Source organism: Pagrus major, chromosome 18 (assembly GCF_040436345.1).
Source record: "Pagrus major chromosome 18, Pma_NU_1.0".
Taxonomy (NCBI): domain Eukaryota; kingdom Metazoa; phylum Chordata; class Actinopteri; order Spariformes; family Sparidae; genus Pagrus; species Pagrus major.
Genome location: NC_133232.1, coordinates 34,396,416 through 34,416,449, shown reverse-complemented (window position 1 = coordinate 34,416,449; position 20,034 = coordinate 34,396,416). Strand labels below are relative to the sequence as shown.

Genomic DNA, 20,034 nt, shown 5'->3' with positions numbered 1-20,034 from the left:
GCCTCAACTTTCTAAGGGTCGTCTCTTCATGTGTTACAACATAAACACAAACAGGTTATTTTAGCTGCCGTTGTGTGTCTGAGTGAGTCATGACGGTTTCTGTGGGCTGAACTTTCTCACAAACACAGATCAGATATCCTTTGGCTGTGATCCGATCACATTCATATATCAGATCGGTGCATGCTGTGTGTGTTTACACTTTGTGTGAACTCCTTCTCCACACAAGACATTAAGATTTATATCAAATTACAATAGTTGGGCCGGAAGATTAACTTTGACTATGATGTAGACTTTAAGGAGAACATACTTTTATACAGACATGAACACTGAAAACAGCTGTGTAGTCAGATTATTTTCCAGTTCAGGTTTATTCGGTTCGCTCCTGGCTGACATGTGGCCATGCTGTGGCCTGTTTGTGGCTCAGCTCTGGCAAACAAGATGCCCAAGTACCACCATGTGGGCCAGAAGAATGTATGTGCAATGGGCCGCAACAGTTTTGCAATCTGGGAGGTGATGTTTTCAAATTCCCTTTTTTGTCCAACCAAGCGTCCATAAAAGACTTTTCATTGACTATATAAATGACAAAGAAAAACAGCAAATCTTTACGTTTAAGAAGCTGGAACCAGCAAATCTTTGACATTTTTGCTTGAAAAATTATTAAAGAATTATCAAAATAGTAGGCAGCTCATTTTCTTTCACTTAATCGACTAATCTTGGCAGCTCAATTAGTCACAATCTGTGTCAGATTTTAAGGCATGTCAGATTGTGTGATGAAACCCCGAATCTGACGAAGCACAATTATGTGATTAGAAAACAGAAACACATGCGAGCGTTCATCAACTTGACATCCACATGTGAAACAAAAGACAATGAAGCATTGACGCTTCAATACATCGGAGAAAACCCTCAAAAGGTTGTGAAAGGACAGCAACACAAAATAAAAACACAAATCTGAAAACAATTTTGAGATAAATATGTTTTAACGAGTGTGTTCCGCATCATTTCATGGCGTATTTTGATGGGGCGGCCCAAACTCGCGGTGTAAAGGGACCTTCACTCTAAGTAGTCTATAAAACTATTTCCCCTCCGAGGGCTCGGTCCACAACAATGTTAGAAAACCACAAATGGACCTGTGGTTTGGTTGTGAGGCAGTTGTGTTTGTTACAACGGAAAAAACGCTCGAAGTTCTGAGACAGCCTGAGGACATTTTATTATTTATGTATTATTATTTTGAATCTAGAGATGAGTCCAACATGCGGCACTTGACACCAGCTCCAGATCCAACGATCAGATCACATCAGAACAACAGATTTAGTTCAGTTCAGCCCACAGTGTTTTATAACTCTGTTAATAAAATAGCTCAGGATAGATAATTATTCTGTTTTGATTGTATCTAGGGTGAAAGAGTTGTTTCTGTTATTTATTTGTCTCTTTGTTGGAAGTCCCTCTGGATATTTCACGGTTCCCGACAGAAACCTGGAACACATTGAGCCTGAACAAAGTCCAAATTATCTGCGAGCTAGGAGATGAAAAATGACCGTTTATAAAAAGATGACCGGGATGGTAAAAATATTGCAGAGCGGGACACTCCTTCATATGTTCTTGTGTGTGTGTGCAAAATGTTACTGTGCACCTGCTGACTGAGTTATGGAGGCTGACAAACACATGCAGGTCGTAAAGAAAAATAATGACTGTTTTCTTGTCCTCCTCATCTTCTCAGCAGTGTCGGGTCTCCAGAAGATGGATCCCACCGTGACCTCCTGATCTTTTTCCATGCGCCACCACAAACCTGAGACTTTCAGCTGTGTACTGACGAGGTACCCTGGATCCAGACCAGCATACATCTCGGATCCGTTCAGCTATTCAGGTAACTCTATTGACAACTGACAACTTTTTCACCTGGTTGGAGAAACCAGACCTTCAGAATCACCAAACCTGAGTACAGATGTTCTCAGTCTGGTCGCCCTGGGGAGGTATGGAGCCTCTGCAGGGTGGGTGTGGACGAGCAGATGTACAACATGGAGTGAAACAGAGTTGAATGAATATATGTGTATAGAAAATAAGCAAGCAAGAGTTTACTGATGAACTTTATTTCACCAAAATTCAACTCTCGATCCTTTTATATTATCTGCTTCCCCTATCATTAATACACTGTGGTGTGGGAGGGTCTGGACTTTATTTGGCAAGAGAAGAACTTAGATTCATGAAAAATAGTGAGGAAAAAAATAATCACAAAAAATGGCAACAGTTGTGGAAATAAAAACTCTTAAATGAGCACACATCTTAAATCTTTGTGATCAACGTGACCTTAACAGCTTCACGTAACCTCCACCACAGCTTCTGTGTTCACTGAGAATGTCTGTTTCTACAACGACTGAATGAACGAATGAATGAGACACCATCTTGCTATGAGATCACACCGACCACAGCACTGAATCGGTGTGCACTGTGGAAAAAGAGCACATGACAAGAAAGAAGACAAACAGGTAAGCGGCACCTGATCTATTCAATATGTCCAACCATCCTCATGGTCAACTTTTAACCTATGTTAGTACTGATATATATGTGTGTGTTGCTGAAATATCCCCTTGTTTGATACGAGGAGTGTACGAGATTTAACATGGTACAGTTTACTCTTGTGGCCCTCAACAAAAACAAAATGGCCGATGAGGCTCTACACACAGCACAATCTATATATTTATTTCTCCGAACACTCGTGTTATGGTTTGTAAGCAAAAAAATAATAATTAAAAGTTTTTTAAAGGCTGCAACTCCCCCCCATTTAGTTAGAACTGAAGAAGCCACACTTAAAATGCCCACGACCTGGATGACTGAGAACCCTCATCAGCACTGCAGCTTTTTTCAATATAAATATCCGTATTTAATTATGTTCCCACTGTTTCCAGGCTCCATCAGCTGTGTCCAGCGTAACCTAGATATAAGTGGAATGAACAGTCAGTTTTTAGAATCGGCTTTGATATGGTGTAAAAATATTACATAACGTCAACATAAGCCTGGATCAATGTCATAAATGCCTCAAAATAGGACACGTCCTGGGACTGAACATATGCTGCCTTCACGGTGAATTTGATGGCAGTCAGAGCCAGAGAACTGTTGACCTCACATCCCTGTCATACATGTTCAAACACAAACAGACATGTGAGTGTGTGAAGGTGTCTTTGAGATCTGAATTGTTTCATAACAGGATTTACCATCATCTATACAGGCAAAGGAATAGTTTTACTTTTGGGGAAATGCGCTTATTTAGTTTTTTACTTTCTTCTGTACAGATTGAACAAACAAGATGAAACGTGTTCATGTCTGAGCTTTAGTTGAATTTACATTCAGATCAGTGACTGTATAAAATATGGACGGATCTTCAAGGTCTGAAAAGTGAAGCCAATGCTGAAGTGTCACGTTTTCGTGCTTTAATATAAATTACTTTATATAAAACTTTATATAAACTATATATATAACCCCCTTTTGGTTAAAATCGCCCTAACATTAAAATCAGCTGTTTTTCTGCCTGTCTGACTTATTTTTGTTCAACTTATTTAAAATGAATACACCTTGTATATTAATTTAAGTGTTGTATTTAGTGTTCCCAGTTTTATCTACCTATCCTGGCCTATATAATGTATTTCTACACAGGTAAAGCTCAAAAGCTCTGGTGTACGTCCAGCCCTGCAGACATAACGTGCACTCACATACTTTTCTACAGAGAAATACGTCAAAACGGATTGACAGTGAGTCTTTCTGCTCACCACTAATGGCCTCTCTGTTTACATGCTAACTGACGTGGATATAAGGGATTTCAAGTGGGAACCTCCACACACACGCACACACATCCAAACAAGCTACGACTGATGACATGTTTGTCTTCTCGGTTCTTTTCATGTCCCAGCAGGTGACTTTGTGTCACGAGTGTAGTGTGTCATGTTCACTCACACTCAGGACTGTATAAGGAAGGACGGCCTCTTTCACATGAGCATTAATTCAACAGAAGAATTTTGGAAAGTATCTTTGATGTGAGAGGAAAAGGGGATGCATTTTAATTAAATAAACTAAGAATTAATGTACCAATTAGGACTTCAAATAACACTGCAGAATTTTTGGGCTATATTGTGATACACAGTACACACCTCAAGAGGTCTTGTCAAAGATTTTTTTATAAATAATCATCACTAATGTGGAGATAATGACAAAGTGGGTAAAGGCAAGTATTGAATACAATATGACAAGAAGATACAACATCTCTTTTGTACTCACTCATAGATACCAGTTAACATTTTTCTTCCAGATCCATGCATTATTTCCTGTAAAATTAACAAAAATGTTGAAAAGAACTCACTGTCTCGAAATGTTAAAGAAAGTGAGAATAAAATCCTGGATCCGTCCCTTTCCGTAACAGAAAGTTAGTGAGTTTTTATTCTGGGCCGATACCCAACCTCCATCCAAGTTTCGTGTAAATCCATTCATTACTTTTTGTGTAATCCTGTTGACAAATAAACAACCAACCAACCAACCAACAAACAGGGGCAAAAACATGACCTCCTTGGCGGAAGTGACGACGATATAATATCATTATATTATACATTTTAAAAAAGGGTCTGACATCCCTTCTCAGAAGAAAGAAATATTAAAAGTCATGGTGACTTAATAAGAAATGACCACAAGTGGAGGTAAAATTGTAGCCTGGAGGAAAAAGAGGAAAAGACCATCCTGTCATCACTGTTCAGCCTGATGGCTGTAAACTTATCAACATGATCTGAACATGACGGCTTGAACAGCAATTACATCTCTGCCCAGGGCCGTTAACCTCACCCTGCACCCTGCACCCTGCACCCTGCCTCAGTCACCTGAGAGGAATTATCCTCCCACACCTGCCTGCCTCTCTGCCTGTACGCACCTTTTTGCATACTTTCTGTCTGTCTGTCTGTCTGTCTGTCTGTCTGTCTGTCGGCTTCTCAGACTCACTACACACAGAATCAGTGATGTTAAACTGTACATACAGGATTATTCTGGTTTCACTGGTTTATTCAGGGCTCCTGGAATAATCTGTTTGAGGGAAGCCGTAAAACTGTTAACGCCGCCCAGCATCCCATTATTGTCAGTAATTACCTCCCAGCATCTGCACACCTGTCTGTGTGTCTGTGTCCCTACATGCCTGCATTACCCAAACACATAGAAAACCATCATTATTTCCTGCAATTACCTTCAGCACCTGCCTACCTGTCTGTCGACGTGTCTGTGTGCCTGCTGACCTGTCTGCATGCAAATCTTAAAAGCTGTCTCTCTCTCTCTCTCCCTGTATTTGTGTCTTCTTACTGTTGGAGGGAACAAATGCTAAACTAAACTCATGGACGACGTGCAAATAAGAAGAATGCAGAGTAGGATTCTACAATAGATATTAGACGTCCAGCTGGAGATAATTCACCAAAAATATGTTGGGAAATAATCAAAACTTTTTATCAAGACCTTACATCGCATGATTTTAGATGTGTCCATGGTTAAATACACAGTGTGTTCAGGCTAATTAATTTAATTAACTGTTTTATGTACTAAAGTAATGTATCTGACTGAAGCTATGATGCTTGAAGCGATTGACACTGATCTGAAAAGCTTCATGAGTTATTTTAATGCTGTGCAACCTCACAACACACAGGTTCACGTCATGTTACGTATGAGGAGTGGTTGTTTGCTACACTCACTTCCTCCTCTAATCCCAACCCCAAACTACCCTCAGAGGTGAGGATTAGCTAAATTACCTGACTTCAAAAGACAGTCAGTCCCACAGTGGACAGACAGCAGACTCACAGTAATAACAGGTGTCGACCCCCTCGGCTTCAGGCCTCCGTGTCCTCAGACAGAGGAAATCCAGCTTTAATGAGAACAGAGAAGAAGTGAGTGCTGTTATTCTGACTCAACCAACAAAACAAGGATAAAGTCCAGGAAGTAACATGCGATGATGAACAGGTGGTACCATCCACACTTATTTGTGTCAAACATGAGAAGTTTATGCAGAAAAACACTTACATATTTAATTTATAAGTCTTTGCTTTGTATCTATATGAAGATAATTGTAATACATTTCTGCATTAAAATGCAAAAGAATGCAAACTTTTACTTCTCAAGCGAAAAGTTAAACTGTAAATTTAAGATTATTTACTTAGTAATGTTATATTGACATTAAAAAAAACAAAGTATGTTATTTATTGGGAATGAAGATGCATCATCATTAAAACGTTTGTTATAAACAAGGATGTATGTTTTCCATCATTCCTCAAACTGAACACAGATTTCAGAGGATGAATGTCTCATTTCCGAACACTGTGTGCCCTCGAGATTTTAATAAATCAGAAGGAATCTGTTGGATTGCTTTCTGGCATGAAAGAGGAAGCAGCTGCTGTTCTGGTAGTGGTAAAACTGTCAGTAACAGAGACATTCGTTTTTAACTTTGTTTAGTGGTAAACATACATACAGTAAATGCATATAGAGCACATGCCCCCAGATTCTCAGGATCTATCAGAGCCTGATATTAAGCCAATACCATTATCCTATATTCCAGCACAGTCACCAGACCATAGGCTACGTACTATATTGATATTTCTACAATACGTGTCATATGACGCTCACATTACATGTTTATGACTTGACATGTCAGGAGGTGGAGGGGGGACGGTGGTGGAGTAACAGGCGAGAAAACTGCCAAGCCAGTGACCACAGCTTGACTTTGTTCCAACATTCATAAGCGGGACACCGATGGATATTTTTAAGGAGACCTCTGGACAATTTCCAGTCACGTTTGTGGTGACAAAAAACAGATACTTTTAACGAGAAGTCGGGACATCTCCAGCTGTGTTTTAAGCCAACGCATGATCTCCTCCTCACCCTAACCAAAACCTAACCAGAGCATAAGCAGTGTTGTAACAAGAACATTTAAAAAACTGAACCTGACGAAACACTTTCACATAAAGAAATATGAAGTTGCATAAACAAACGTTGTAAACTTGTATTCTGGTGATTTTGTTGCTTCACATTTTAATTAGGACTTTCTCAACTCTGGCATCTCTTCTGTGTGTCTTTGCCAGATGAATTTAAAACAGCGTGTGTTTAATTTTCTCTCACTGCGAGGAGACATGTTAGTTCAGCAGCATGTTAGTAAACCTCTGACTGAAGTCATAACAGTGTCTTTGACATCATGTACAAGCTGTCTGCTCCATGATTAGTCTGATGTGCTCACAGTATTAAAACACATCACGTCACACTTAACTTGGAGGCCATGTTGAGCTGTTTTTTTTGGGATGTAAACAACCTGAAATGTTTTGTGTGTTTTCGTTACAGACCGCTGCCTGTTTTTAAATATTAACACACTCCGTCCGGCTGCCAACACACATCCCTCACAAATACACTCTCTCTTCTCTGTCTCTTCTCACACTTCCAGCACATATCATTTCAAACTAAACAGCCTCAGCTCTCTTCACATACTCTCTGCCATGTTTGACTTTTGGGGTAAACTGTACGATTTCCCTGTGAATTAGGTCTGCGCTCACGCTGCTGCCAAGTCCACTAAAAGCCATTAGACGCTCTGCAGGTTACATCGCCGAGACAAATGGAGTTTACAATCTAGCGAAGCGACGCAGGTTCGTGTAAGTAAACGCCGTCCATCTCGGAGTAATGAATTCAGTCATGTTGAAAGAATGAGAGAGGTGGCCAGAGGGGCTGGCAGTGCAGTGTGGCCAAAGTATTCTGACAGACACTTTAACAAAACAGCTGTCTCACTTCATCAAGTAATGGAAAAATCTTGTTAATCTGCAAAGTGTCTGAATGGGACGTGTTTATTGCCAAAATGATCTTTTGGAACTCACAGTGATGATAGTCGCTGGCAAACTACAAGCGTGTCTCGCTTTCCCACCGATCGGAGCCATTTGAAATAATTTACTCACATACTGTTTTGTGACTCAGAATGTCAGGAAGCAAGCAGAGACGCCAAAAATCGAATGGATTAATGGTTGAAAACGTCCAGCTTCTGTCACTGTGGTTCAAATGCAAACTTGCCCAAACCTACTGGAACAAGACGAAGAGCTCACAGCCACGTTTGCTGTGCCTTGAGCTTAATGCTAGTGTCAGCATGCTAACATGCTCACATCTGCTGCAACACATCCTCACACCTAAACGACTGAATGGGTTGATTGCCTAAATGATTACATTTACCTTTTTTGTATCCTGATTACATCATTTACATGTATTCCGTTACTCCTCAAGCCTGCATACATGACGAAACTTCACTCTGTTGGTAAATCAATTTCACTTTCACACTGGACATGAACAGCTGTGTCCTGGGTAAAAGTCCTGTGTTTGTTTTTCATGAACATCCTCCCTATTTGGACTTTTTTGCTCTTTATACTACTTCGCCTAACTTCCTCCTTTGCAGCCTTAATTATTACTCCCACCAGTAGAGGTCGCTGCCCAACAAGAAATGTAAATATGAGTCGTAATAAGCTGCTTTCACAGTTGACCTGCATAGTTTTGGTGTTCTGACTACAAAGCTAAAATTCTGACATTTAGCAGGTAGGATTTATGCTCTGGGCTTTTATATCATTAATGTTAAATACATTTACACATTTGCACACATAATGGATTGGTGTGGATGAACGGGTACTTGAGTTCATCTCATGGTGCCAGACAACAAATGCTGGGAACAGCTGATTTAGTGCTTCCCAGATGTCATCACTAGTGATTTGTTTCAGATTTTGGCTCCAGCCTTCTGCTAAGATCTTAAAAATGTTGGTACAGTTCAGCTCATCATATTCTTTTCGCTGTTTATTGTCAAAGCTGCTGATTTATATCCTTTTATAGGAATAAACATAAAAATATTGTTGAGATATCCTCAGTGAGGCTCTGTTTCATGATCAGGAAATAATGCAAAAAAAAAGAGTCTCCAGACCTTCACCTTCCATCTTGGACTGATGAAGAATGACAGATGATGTCATCTTCATCATTTCCAGACAGATTCCTTTTGACTGAAATCCTCTGTATTTTTCTTAACCTCCATCACTGCCTTCAGTGTCTTTCCTTGCTTTGGTATTCAGTAAAGCTGAAGTGATCTGATGGATGAAGACAACAGACGTCCGACTGATTATCAGTCACTTCAGCTGAAGGCTGGAGCAGACAGCTCACCGATGTCTTTTATCGTGAGATCAAAAAGACCTGAGATGGATTCGCACAGCATCAGTGTCCTGCAGGGGTCACGAACATCTTCATCTGTCACAGTTTACTGGAAAAGGTAGCTGGAGTCATGTTTTACTGTCGTTTACTGTAGAACCAGAAGACCAGAGGACGGGTTGGCAAAGGTTTCTTTGTGTTTGTGACCCAGACTTCAGAATAGTCCATGTTCAGACAGAGTACAACATGTTGTGGCTTCTTGTTGAATCTCAGACTTCTAAGCAGCATGTTACAGACGCACATGCTCATGCTGTAGATACACTCTCACAAATATGGATACGCTGGCATGAACAAGCTGTATACACACACACACACAGGTCCATGGTGCAGACAGACATTTCATGGCCGCTGGTTTGAGTGATGACAGGAGCTGATTGCATCAGTGTTCAGGGCAGGAAGGTGAACACACACACACACACACACACACACACACATAGAGAGGGAGAGAGCGGGCAGAGTGAACACACACACACACACAAACACACACATACAAATCCCTCATGATGCTGGATGGTGATGAATTCTGTTTAATCCTGCGGTCAGGGCGTCCCAGGTGGGAGGGGTCGGACCTTCTTCTCAGGGCTATCTCTTACAGGCCAATGGTTCATCCTGATGGCGTCCCCAGATACAATGGCCGCATTTATTCCAATAGAAGAGAATAGCCATTCACAGGAAAACTGCTCCTGAGTTATAATTAACTGTCCTTTAATTATCATAAAATACAAAACAAAAACAGTGAACACTGTCCTGACGCTCCTCAGATATCAGGGTGTACAAATATTGAATTCTGAAAGAGTTGAGAGCTCGTCGTCTTTACAATATTAAAAAAGAAAACTCACATTTAATTCATTAAGTCTAATGCATTTTTATATATGTGTATATATATATTTTTATTTTTCTTTGTATTAAATTCTTTATGTATTTCTATAGGCCGGCTTCAGTTACAAACTATTCTAATTTTAACTTGTAGATGATCAATTTTTATTTACAGAAAACTTCTATAGTAGATGTGTAGTGAGACGCTTAGTGGCGACGTTTAAGTCACGCGACCGCAGTGTCGTCTGTGTATAGCTTAACATTAGCCTTTTACTTTTAGCAATTTAATTTACGCTTCGATAATCACAAAAGTGGTGTTCATCTGTGCAGATTATCTCATGAACAAAACCTGTAAGTGTCTATAACTAGGTTATTTTCGGTAATATTACAAAATCCAATTGAATAAATCTCACAGACTTTTTGTGGAGGGAACCAGGGCGATGCTAACGTCCAGGTTAGTCTATAAAAACACGTCATCGCTGCACCGCTCTATTGTGTCTCATTCATTATTTTCACACATCAGAAGACCGTAAAGTGCATTATTGATCCAATACCACTCATCAGCTGTTTAACCATATTTCTGAGTTTGTTTTGAGCCAGTTTAGCCTGGTTAGCTTCGTTTCACCATGTAAAGCTAGCTTAACTGTCAGCAAGCCCCGTTGCCATGGAGACGTGCGCACTGATATACAGTCAAAGCGTTGACCGGAACTGTGTTCGAGGTCAAACTTCCTTCTGAGCCACAGGGCACAAAATGGCGGACTGATTATATTTATATCAGAGTGTCCTCTGACAGCTGTCATTACAAACTGCTGCTGAACACAAACCACAGCAGAGCTTCGCACTGACACGTCGCAGGATGACGCTCAGCTGTGCGTAACTGTCGCCATATTCCTCTCGTCTTCTCCTTCTTCTTCTTCTTCTCCTACTTCTTCTTCTCTGTGGCAGTTTTAATGAGAACAGAGGCTGAACAGCTGCAGTATCAGCCCAACATGAACCATGCCATCGCCGTCTATCAGATCGCACGTCACTCCTCCCTCTTCATGGTGGACAACATGCGTATTTTTTGTTTTCCCTCCCCTCCTCTCCCTCCTCTCCCTCCCTCCCTCTCCATGCTCTCCACTGCTCCCTCGCAGGCCACAAGTGTTTGATTCGCTGTCTGGCCGTGCATGTTAATGAGCAGAGGACAGCGGGCTGCTTTTAAAAAGAGCTGCTGCCTGAGAGAGGGAGAGGGAGAGAGACCTAAACGAGTGACTGGAGCTTCATCCAGGCGCCCAGGACGCACAGCCGGAGTTGCACAATCAGCGCTCCAAAGGGACTCCAAGAAGAAAAGCCTCAGCAGCTCCTTCAGCTCTGACATCCAACAGCCGCTGCAAGTGGATATTATTGATTATTTGCACCTCGACAGAGTTTTGTTGTTTTTCTGTGCGTTTTTTCTCGTTTGGAGAGCTCGGATTTTCAAGGAAAACATCTTTTTTTTATAAACTTGTGAAGACATGCATCGGTGCACAGCGGTGCTACTGTTGTTAGTGGTGGCCTTATACTTCCTGAGCGCAGAAGGTAAAACTTTAAAGCTTATTATCTCTTCTAAGTCGTGTTTATTTCCCCTCTCTCATTTGCTTCATGTGTGCATGATGGAGTGTATTTAAATCAGGAGAAAAGTTGTTGTCAAAGATCCACAAACCTCCATCACAGGTTGAGAAAACAACAACTTAATTTCAGTTTCTCGGTGGGGTCTTGATGTTGACACCTGCTTTGTTTCACTCAGTCAGATCACAAAAAAACACCCAAATCACCTGTTTGTTCACTGAGAACTTCTCTAATCGAAACTGTAATGATTCACTCAGCTGTGGTGCAAAAATCTGATCTCACCAGGAGCCTGAAGTTGGCATTCACAAGCCTTTTTACACCCTGAACTGAACTCTGGGACCCAAGTGAAGCTCAACATATGTAGCCGAGTTCATTTAAAGCCAGTATTCACGGGGACATGTAGAGGGAGAGAAAATCGATGGACAAAATGTGATTGTTTCTTTGGGGAAGCAGATTTAATGAGGAAAACAGAATAAAAGCAAAATGCAAATGTTAAATGAATTTAAAATGTACTGCAAATGTCAAAGTGTATGTTTTTTTTCACTGTCAGCTCTTTGGAGAGCAGGTTTTGCTTAAATGTCCTCACAAAGCAGCAAAAAAAATGGGAAACAACTTGCAAACCATCAAGTTACATTCAGCTTTAAAAGTCACTTAAATGGCAGAGTAATAGTAGTAGTCAGCTACATGTCTTTAGTGAGAAGACTCCATCTCTTATTGTAGACTCGTAGCCGTTTACCCCCCATCCAAACCTCTATCACACAGCACACACAGATCTATTAACCTCAGAGTGGCCACACTTTTATTGGCCCTTGTTGTGCTGTGTGTGTGTGTGCGTGCTGAGTGTTGTGACAGATTTAGTGGCCGGCGGTGAGGACAGATAGCAGGTGATGGATGACGGAGACCTTGGACCATCCAGGTCATCACCTCCCATCTCGAATATACAACCCAGCAAAACCCATTTCCTCTGCCTTTTATTCAGTCACAGCGACGAGAAAACTGGAGCTAGAGTGGCATAAAAAGCAGTTTGTTTTGTTGCTGAAGCCACAGGTTCTCTCTGCCTGACCTGGATCCATTCAGTGCAGTGTTTTCTGTAGGTTTGTGGAGGACTTTGGTGCATGTATTTGGCGGGGCGGTTGTTTTTCAATAAAAAATATGCAATTTTACATCATCTTTCACAGCTACTTTTGCCATATCTGTGTACAAAAAGTTGGAAAAGCTCGAGCAGATAAAATAGATATAAAATATGCAAAAAAATGTAGCAGTTTACATTACTAATCACTTTTTAAGCGTATTGTAACAGGACGTGAAAATAGAGACCTTCCCCGGCTCTCTTGGTTGCCTCTACAAGCCTGCGGACGACTTGTTTAAGTTGTTTAGTTCGTGAGTTTCTCAGGACTCAGGTTGCATTTTTAGCGACAGTCCAAAGAATGTGACTCATCTCAGCGCCTCACTCCGCTAACAGAGAGCGACAGCAGCTAACGTTTAGAAATGGAGACCGCTAACATAAACAGCTTCCACAGAGCCCCTTTAATGATAAAACTTACTGAAGAAAACTAACTCCTGCAGTGTGAATTCATAAATCATTTGCTGCATCGGGTGAAACAGCAAAAAAAAAAGCACCAAAAATGTGTAAAATGGAAGAAATTTCACTAGTTTTCATTCATCTTCGAGTTACCATTCATTGTTTTCACATGTTTATACAGTGTGTGACCTGAACTTTACTTAAATGACTGTTTTACGTCATTGTATACGTACAAGAAGTAAGAAAAAGAAGAATGTGAAGCTGTGATGTTCCAGCAGTGAGTGACAGCACTGAAATACTGCTGCTGGTTAATCTCCCCTCGTCACAGTGTGCGCGTTAAAGATAAACTGCAGATTGACTGAGAGCCAATTTACTGTCAAACACCAAGAATTAACTTTTCCATCACATCAGTTTCACAGCTGGAAGTAATTCTGAGACTGACTTTGATAAAAATGTCACATAATTCAGTTTCCACATGATCAGTTCCCATTATTTAGGGGAAAAAATGCAGCATTACAACTTCATTATGTTTGTGTTTGATGGTTAAAGTCAGTCTGACGTGTTTGATTTGTTTTACAGCCTACAAGTGCAGGTGCACCAGAAAAGGACCAAAGATCAGATACAAGGATGTACAGAAGCTGGAGATCAAACCCAAACACCCGTACTGCCAAGAGAAGATGATATTGTGAGTGAGACTTTAATTCTCCTTCAGTCTCCTTCATCTCTCTCATATACTATATTTTCTCCTTTGCTTCTTCTTCCCTTCTTTCTCCCTGTGCTTACATGCACTGCAAGTCCTAATGTCACAGTATTTGTACCTGCGTGACACACACATACACAACTGTAACTGTGCCGTGACGGCCCTCCAAAATACCATCAGAATATTTGGCAGCTGTACAGCCGTTATCAAAACATCCTGTCGTCTGTGCTTAAAGCACTTAGGAGGATTTACAGCCTGATAATAAACTGATGATGTAACAACACCCTGCAGTCAGGAGCCAGGAGTGAGTTATTAGATGGAAAGATGGAGAGAGAAACTCCAACTTCCAAAAACTTTCCAGAACTTTCAAGTGCATGACAAAACAAAGGTTTATCTTTATTTTCAGACATTTGATGATAAATCAAAGCATTATTGCTGCAGTTAAGATCCTGTTATATGTAGAAAATCTTGTTTTGCGATGTATGCATCACATGTATGCATCTTTATTACATTATTTCATACAAAGAAATAAAACATTTCATCACAGATCATCCCAAAAGTTGACTTCTGTTTACAGTATAAGTTAAATATCTGACCTTTTGACCCATTAAATCACAGCTCAAAGACACAGACAGCTCTTATGTTCAATCTGAGCCATGGTGGTGTGGAGCACAAACCTCCCTGACGATAACTAGGCCTCTAAAACACTCTCTAAGTAGCCTGTGGTGCACAGACAGACAAACAACTTTAAATACATAAACACACATATATATACACACAGTATGTAGTATATTTTCTACACTAGAGGAAGAAGTCTCCCGCATAGCTGGAAATGTGAGCTGTGATTCCTGTGTGAAATTCATGTCAGCGCTACATGAAGGCACAACAGATGGGGACGTTATGTCAGCCTCCCTGGAGTCAGTTTAGTGTCCGAGGCACGAACTCTGCTGCCACCTGCTGGTGAATCACGATATCACACAGAGGACACGGTTCAGTTGTGACAGACGGCATTAATCTGTTTTACACAGTCACTTTACGAGGCGGAAGAAGTACTCAGGTCGTTTGTAACAGTAGCAGTACAACAGTGTAGAAATACTTTACTTAAGTAATAGTACAAAAGTATCAGAATTAAAATGTACTTCAAGCACCAAAAGTAAAAGTACTCATCGTGCAGAATGACATATCGTGTATCGTGTTCATCACTTTAGTGTTGAAGCTGCTTAAAGTGGTTTAACTATGTTATTTATCTGCTGGGTAGTTTGTGAATTTCCCCTCAGGAATCAATTAAGCAGTGCTGTAAAATACACAGTCATACTTGACTAGAAGTAAAGATATCATGATGAGATATCAAAGTATCAAAATACAAGTAAAAGTACATTTCTACATATATTTACATGTATGTACTGTATGTACTGTATATACCGTATACTCTGGGTCGACTGATTATCAGATCTGATATTCAGCATTTTTCTGATTATCGTAATCAATGGGGGGTTTTTATTTCACCTGATTGCTGATAAATAAATGACATCATCATTTTTTTGTTATTATTATTTTGTACTACTTAACTAAATCAGCAAAGTAACTAGTTACTAAAGTTATCAAATCATTGAAGTAAATGGAGTAAAAGTACAATATTTGCCTCTGAATTGTAGTGAAGTAAAGTAGAAGAATAAAGTAGCAGAAAATGGAACATGTACCTCAAAATGTAACTTAAGTACAGTACTCGAGTAAATGTACTGAGTTACTTTACGCCACTGGTCAGATTGTGGCTTTTTTAAGGAACAAAAATGGAAGTCCCTAAAGGATAAGTTCACCCAAAACAGAAAATTCAGTCATTATCTACTCAGACTCCTAAACAACTGAAGTAGATGGGGACTTGTTTTTGTGTTGTGTTGTGAAAGGATTAATCAGTTAGTCCAAAAAAGCTATAAAGGTTAAATGTCGTCTGAACAGACGTCAGATTAATGTACAATTCACAATAACACTATTGATTGATTGACAAATTGATTATGTTTTTACAGCATGTGGTAATCAGTCAATGTGTCTAAAATTATGTAAAGTTATTAAATATGCTGTGTTTTTAAAGATGATGTAGTCTCAAGTGTGTGTGTGTGTGTGTGTGTGTGTCTGAGTGTGTGTGTGTGTGTGTGTGTGTGTGTGTGTGAGTGTGTGTGTGTGTGTGAGTGTGAAAATAACACTAAGAAGCACCAGAGTCTGTGAACTCGCACACTGTCTCTGTGTGAGTGTGTGTTAGCCATTATTTAGTGCTGCTCTATTAGCATGAGATGGGGGCCACCAGCCGCTGGTGCCCAGTGAAAAATGAGCCTCAGCGGGCTCCGGAAAGCCTCCGAAAGAAAGAGAGTAGGAAGAAATAAGAGAGTGAGAGAAAGAGAGAGTCCCCCTCTGGCAGTTGTTGTGGCCGTTTGGCTTACGGCGCTCAGTTTGGCATTCAGAGCGACCACTCCTCACCTCAAACACAAGCTACGAGCCCCAAATGTCCCTGTTTTCTCTCAGTGTCTTTTCTTTCTCTCCGTTTCCTTCTCCTTTCTCTTGTCTTTTAATATCATGTCTTACCCTTGTTGTATCCCCATCACTCGTTATTTTTCTAATCGGTGTCTCTATCAGGTCTTTTTTCTGTGTTTTTCTGTGGAAGTTTTCAGATCCTTTACTTCGGTAAAAGTAATAATACCAAACTGTAAAAATACTATTATGGGATCAGTACCACTGACTCATTAACATGTCAGGATCATTCTCATGTTGTTTCTGGTGGAGGTGGAGCTCGTTTGAGCTGTTAGACACTTTTTAGCAGTTTATTGATAAGATAAATAAATAAATGTTATAATGCAAAGTAACTTATAATTGCAGCTGTAACTTGAATGTAGTTGAAAGAAAAGTACAACATTTCCTCTTCAGAAGTCGTGATGCCATGTAGCTGAGTACATTTACTCAAGTACTGTACAATTTTGAGGTATTTAACCATTTTCTGCTACTTTATACTTCCACTCTACCTCAAATTGGAGGCAAATATTGTACTTCATACTCACTACATTTATTTGATTACTTTAGTTACTAGTTACTTTGCAGATTGCATTCTGCATCAGAGCCAAAGAAGAAGAAGAAGAAGAAGAAGAAGAAGAAGAAGAAGAAGAAGAAGAAGAAGAAGTGCATTTTCAAATGAATTTATCACCTCCACCAAGAAGGTTACGTTCGTGCCTGTTTCCACGTGTTGGTTGGTTTGTCAACAGGAATAAACAAAAACTGCTGAACAGATCTCCACTAAACGTGTTTGGAGGATGAGTCTCAGCCCAGAATGGACCCCATTAACTTTTGGTGCAGATCTGCACGAACGGACAGATCCAGGAATTTTTTTCTCACTGTCATTGCAAGATGAGCAATTTTCAACATTTGTGTTGATTTCTCAGGATATAATAAATGGCTGTTGATGAAGAAAATCAGGCTCATTTGAATAATTTTCATGGCTGCAACATCAAATCAAAATGAAAACATCTTAATGTCTTGTACATTTTTCCACATAATTCAGTTTGGTTGGTATTTTTGAAAACTTTAAGATTTTAACTCAAATGTAAATGTTTTTTCTGCCTTTTTTTCCGATGATCTCTGTGTTTGGTCCAGGTTGAAGTGGTTGAGACTTTAAGACTATTTAATACTCAAGTAAAACTGAACATCACTTCCTCTCTCTTGTTGTCTCTCAGCCTCTCCCTCCTCTCCCTGCGCTCATGAAACATTTCACAAACCATATTAGACATTTGAGCCGATGGCTGCACTTCAGCTGCCCAGGTGAATTATAATGAGGAGGAACTAAAGCTCAAATTAACACAGTGATTAGGTTATATTTCACCTCTGCTGAGCAGCCAGGGATACACATTCAAGGTGCGTTTATTGCAGCCTTGCAGATATGAGTCCACTGGCGTGCACACAAACAAAAGCACTTTCATGTTCTCGCTATCAAACGCTCAGTTCCTCCAGAACAAAGCGTGTTCAGCTGCCCGACGAAACCTCAAGAGCCAAACAAAGTGACAAGTGAATGGGCAGGAAAACAGATGCAGAACTCTTTAATCTGATCCTTATAACTCCTGAATGCAGCATTTTTATTGAGAGTCGAGCCTTTTCTCTTGTAGTCAACTCATTGAACATTCATGGTTGGGCCGGGCTTTGACTGTGTCACTGGATGGAGAGGCCCCATGGCACGCTGGCTGCTTTTCCCACAATTCTCTTGTTTGGCCTGAATATGCCACATGCAGGCAGACTGTCTCTACCGTTGCCTTAAGCAGAGGGTTACAGACAGACCAATTGATTCAATGAGCTCAGATGTCACATTTTTTAGTGGCAGCTCCATAATATTACTCCATTGCCAAGCGACTGGCCGCCCAGTGCAAGCCGATCTGTTGAATGGAGAGGGCATTTAACCGCAGACATGTTTTGAGGGCCGTGTAGAAAAGCAGCCAAAATCTAAAGGAAATAAATGTCAGATGTGCTACAACTTCACCAGCGTCTATTGAAATGACTCAGGCCGGCTTTCAGATGGTTTAAAATAACTCAGAATAAGTATTTTTACTCCATTCAGCTCCATTGAAACTCTGCAAGTTGACTCCTGCAGTTGAACCTTCTCTCAAACTATTCAAGATAACGTGGTTTTCTATTCCACCAAACAAACTGTGCAGCCTAGTAAAACTATTGTGTTGCCAAATTATTTGACAGGGGGTCTAAAGGTCAAATATTTATTGCTTTATCTCTGTATTTAGAGTAGCGTGCAGATTCTAGTGGCACGTTACTGTCAGTGAAATGTATATTCTGGCCTCCAAAACGAAAATCAGTCATGTAAAAGTTGTTTGTTATATTTTATGAATAATATTAGATTCTTTAACTTTTTAATTTCCCTGTTTTTTTCTTTGCCTTTCCATCTTTTCTTTGTCTCAGTGTGACGATGGAGAACGTGGCTCGGTTCAAAGGGCAGGAGTATTGTCTTCATCCCAAACTTCAGAGCACCAAGAATCTGGTCAAGTGGTTCCGCATCTGGAAGGACAAACACAGGTAACAAAAATCAAATAAATCATTGTCAAAATCAGACAGTAGAGTTGTTTCACTACTTCTACAAGGAATCAAATGGCTATGTGCAAATTAAAAGGTGTCACTCGTGATAAAAAAAACCCACAAACAATTATGACCCGACGGTGCCGTTCCCCTCAGCACTGCAGAGCTTTGCAGTGTCTTGTTTTAGGGACCAGCTGGTGAACAGGGTAGAACGTTTAGCAGTTAAATAGCCAGATATTTCTCTCAGGCGTCAGTCGAGACCAGAAACAAAACTAAAAGAAGAGTGAAAATCAGACACATGTCCCAGTCTCAGGCAAATCCCAAGTATTTTTTTCCGAGGCAACCCCACTGAGCAAAAACACCCAAAAGACGTCAATTCAACGTCTTTGACGACATTGAAACACATCTACAAACATATCCAAAAGACTTCCACTGGAGGGGCAGAACTAAAGTTTGTTTTTCTACATCTTTTCTACGTTAACTGTTGATGTCCAAGTGACAGTTGCAGATGTCTTAAAAACATCTCGTGGTTCAAAATTAAAGTTTTTATGGCCAAGTTTTACTTCATGCAGCAAAAGCTACAGGGTGGGTTTGAACCCCGAGCGTCAACCTCAGGAACCTGCATAAGACGTGCAGGAGAGCTATTCATCAGCTTTATTAGATGCCATATTTTATTCATTGTAATCAATGATGAGAAAAACAACTATAAATGAATACTAATGTCGCTACATAACATCTGGAAGGCAATACAATGCAAACATGTTCACCAACTTAAAACAACACAGAGGTTGTGTTTGCTGCCCTCATGTGGCCCAGAACAGTTATTGCAGTTTTAATGATGGGTTTGTATAAAAGATACGAGAGTTTTAATCTCAATCTTTAATCTTAATCAGATCTCCTCACCTCCGACCACCACACTCATGATGCACACACACTGCCCTGTTCTGTACCAACCTCTGTTAGCACTGAGTTGTAGATCTCGTCCAGCGGTTTCTCTGTGAAGCTTTATTGATTTGTTTTGTAGAAATTTCTCCTCCCACCTTCCTTCCACCACAGGGAGGTCACAGGTCAGGGTCGGCCTCAGACTAAAGCCCAGTGGAGTGGGCAGAGATTCAGTATTTTGCTGAGT

General features: G+C 40.4%; 1 protein-coding gene across 3 annotated transcripts in view; it reads left to right on the top strand.

Annotated features, from left to right (window-relative positions):
* cxcl14 (chemokine (C-X-C motif) ligand 14) overlaps positions 1 to 20,034 on the top strand; it is a 141,694-nt gene that overhangs the window by 118,784 nt on the left and 2,876 nt on the right. The window contains exons 3-5 of one of the 3 annotated variants that reach the window (XM_073487675.1): positions 1,724 to 1,867; positions 13,730 to 13,835; positions 18,792 to 18,905. In XM_073487675.1, the coding sequence (XP_073343776.1) occupies positions 1,774 to 1,867; positions 13,730 to 13,835; positions 18,792 to 18,905 (314 nt within the window). In that variant the 5' untranslated portion in view covers positions 1,724 to 1,773. Of the gene's footprint in view, positions 1 to 1,720; positions 1,868 to 11,189; positions 11,599 to 13,729; positions 13,836 to 18,791; positions 18,906 to 20,034 lie in introns of those variants that run through there. The other 2 variants (XM_073487673.1, XM_073487676.1) reach the window with 2 other exon arrangements.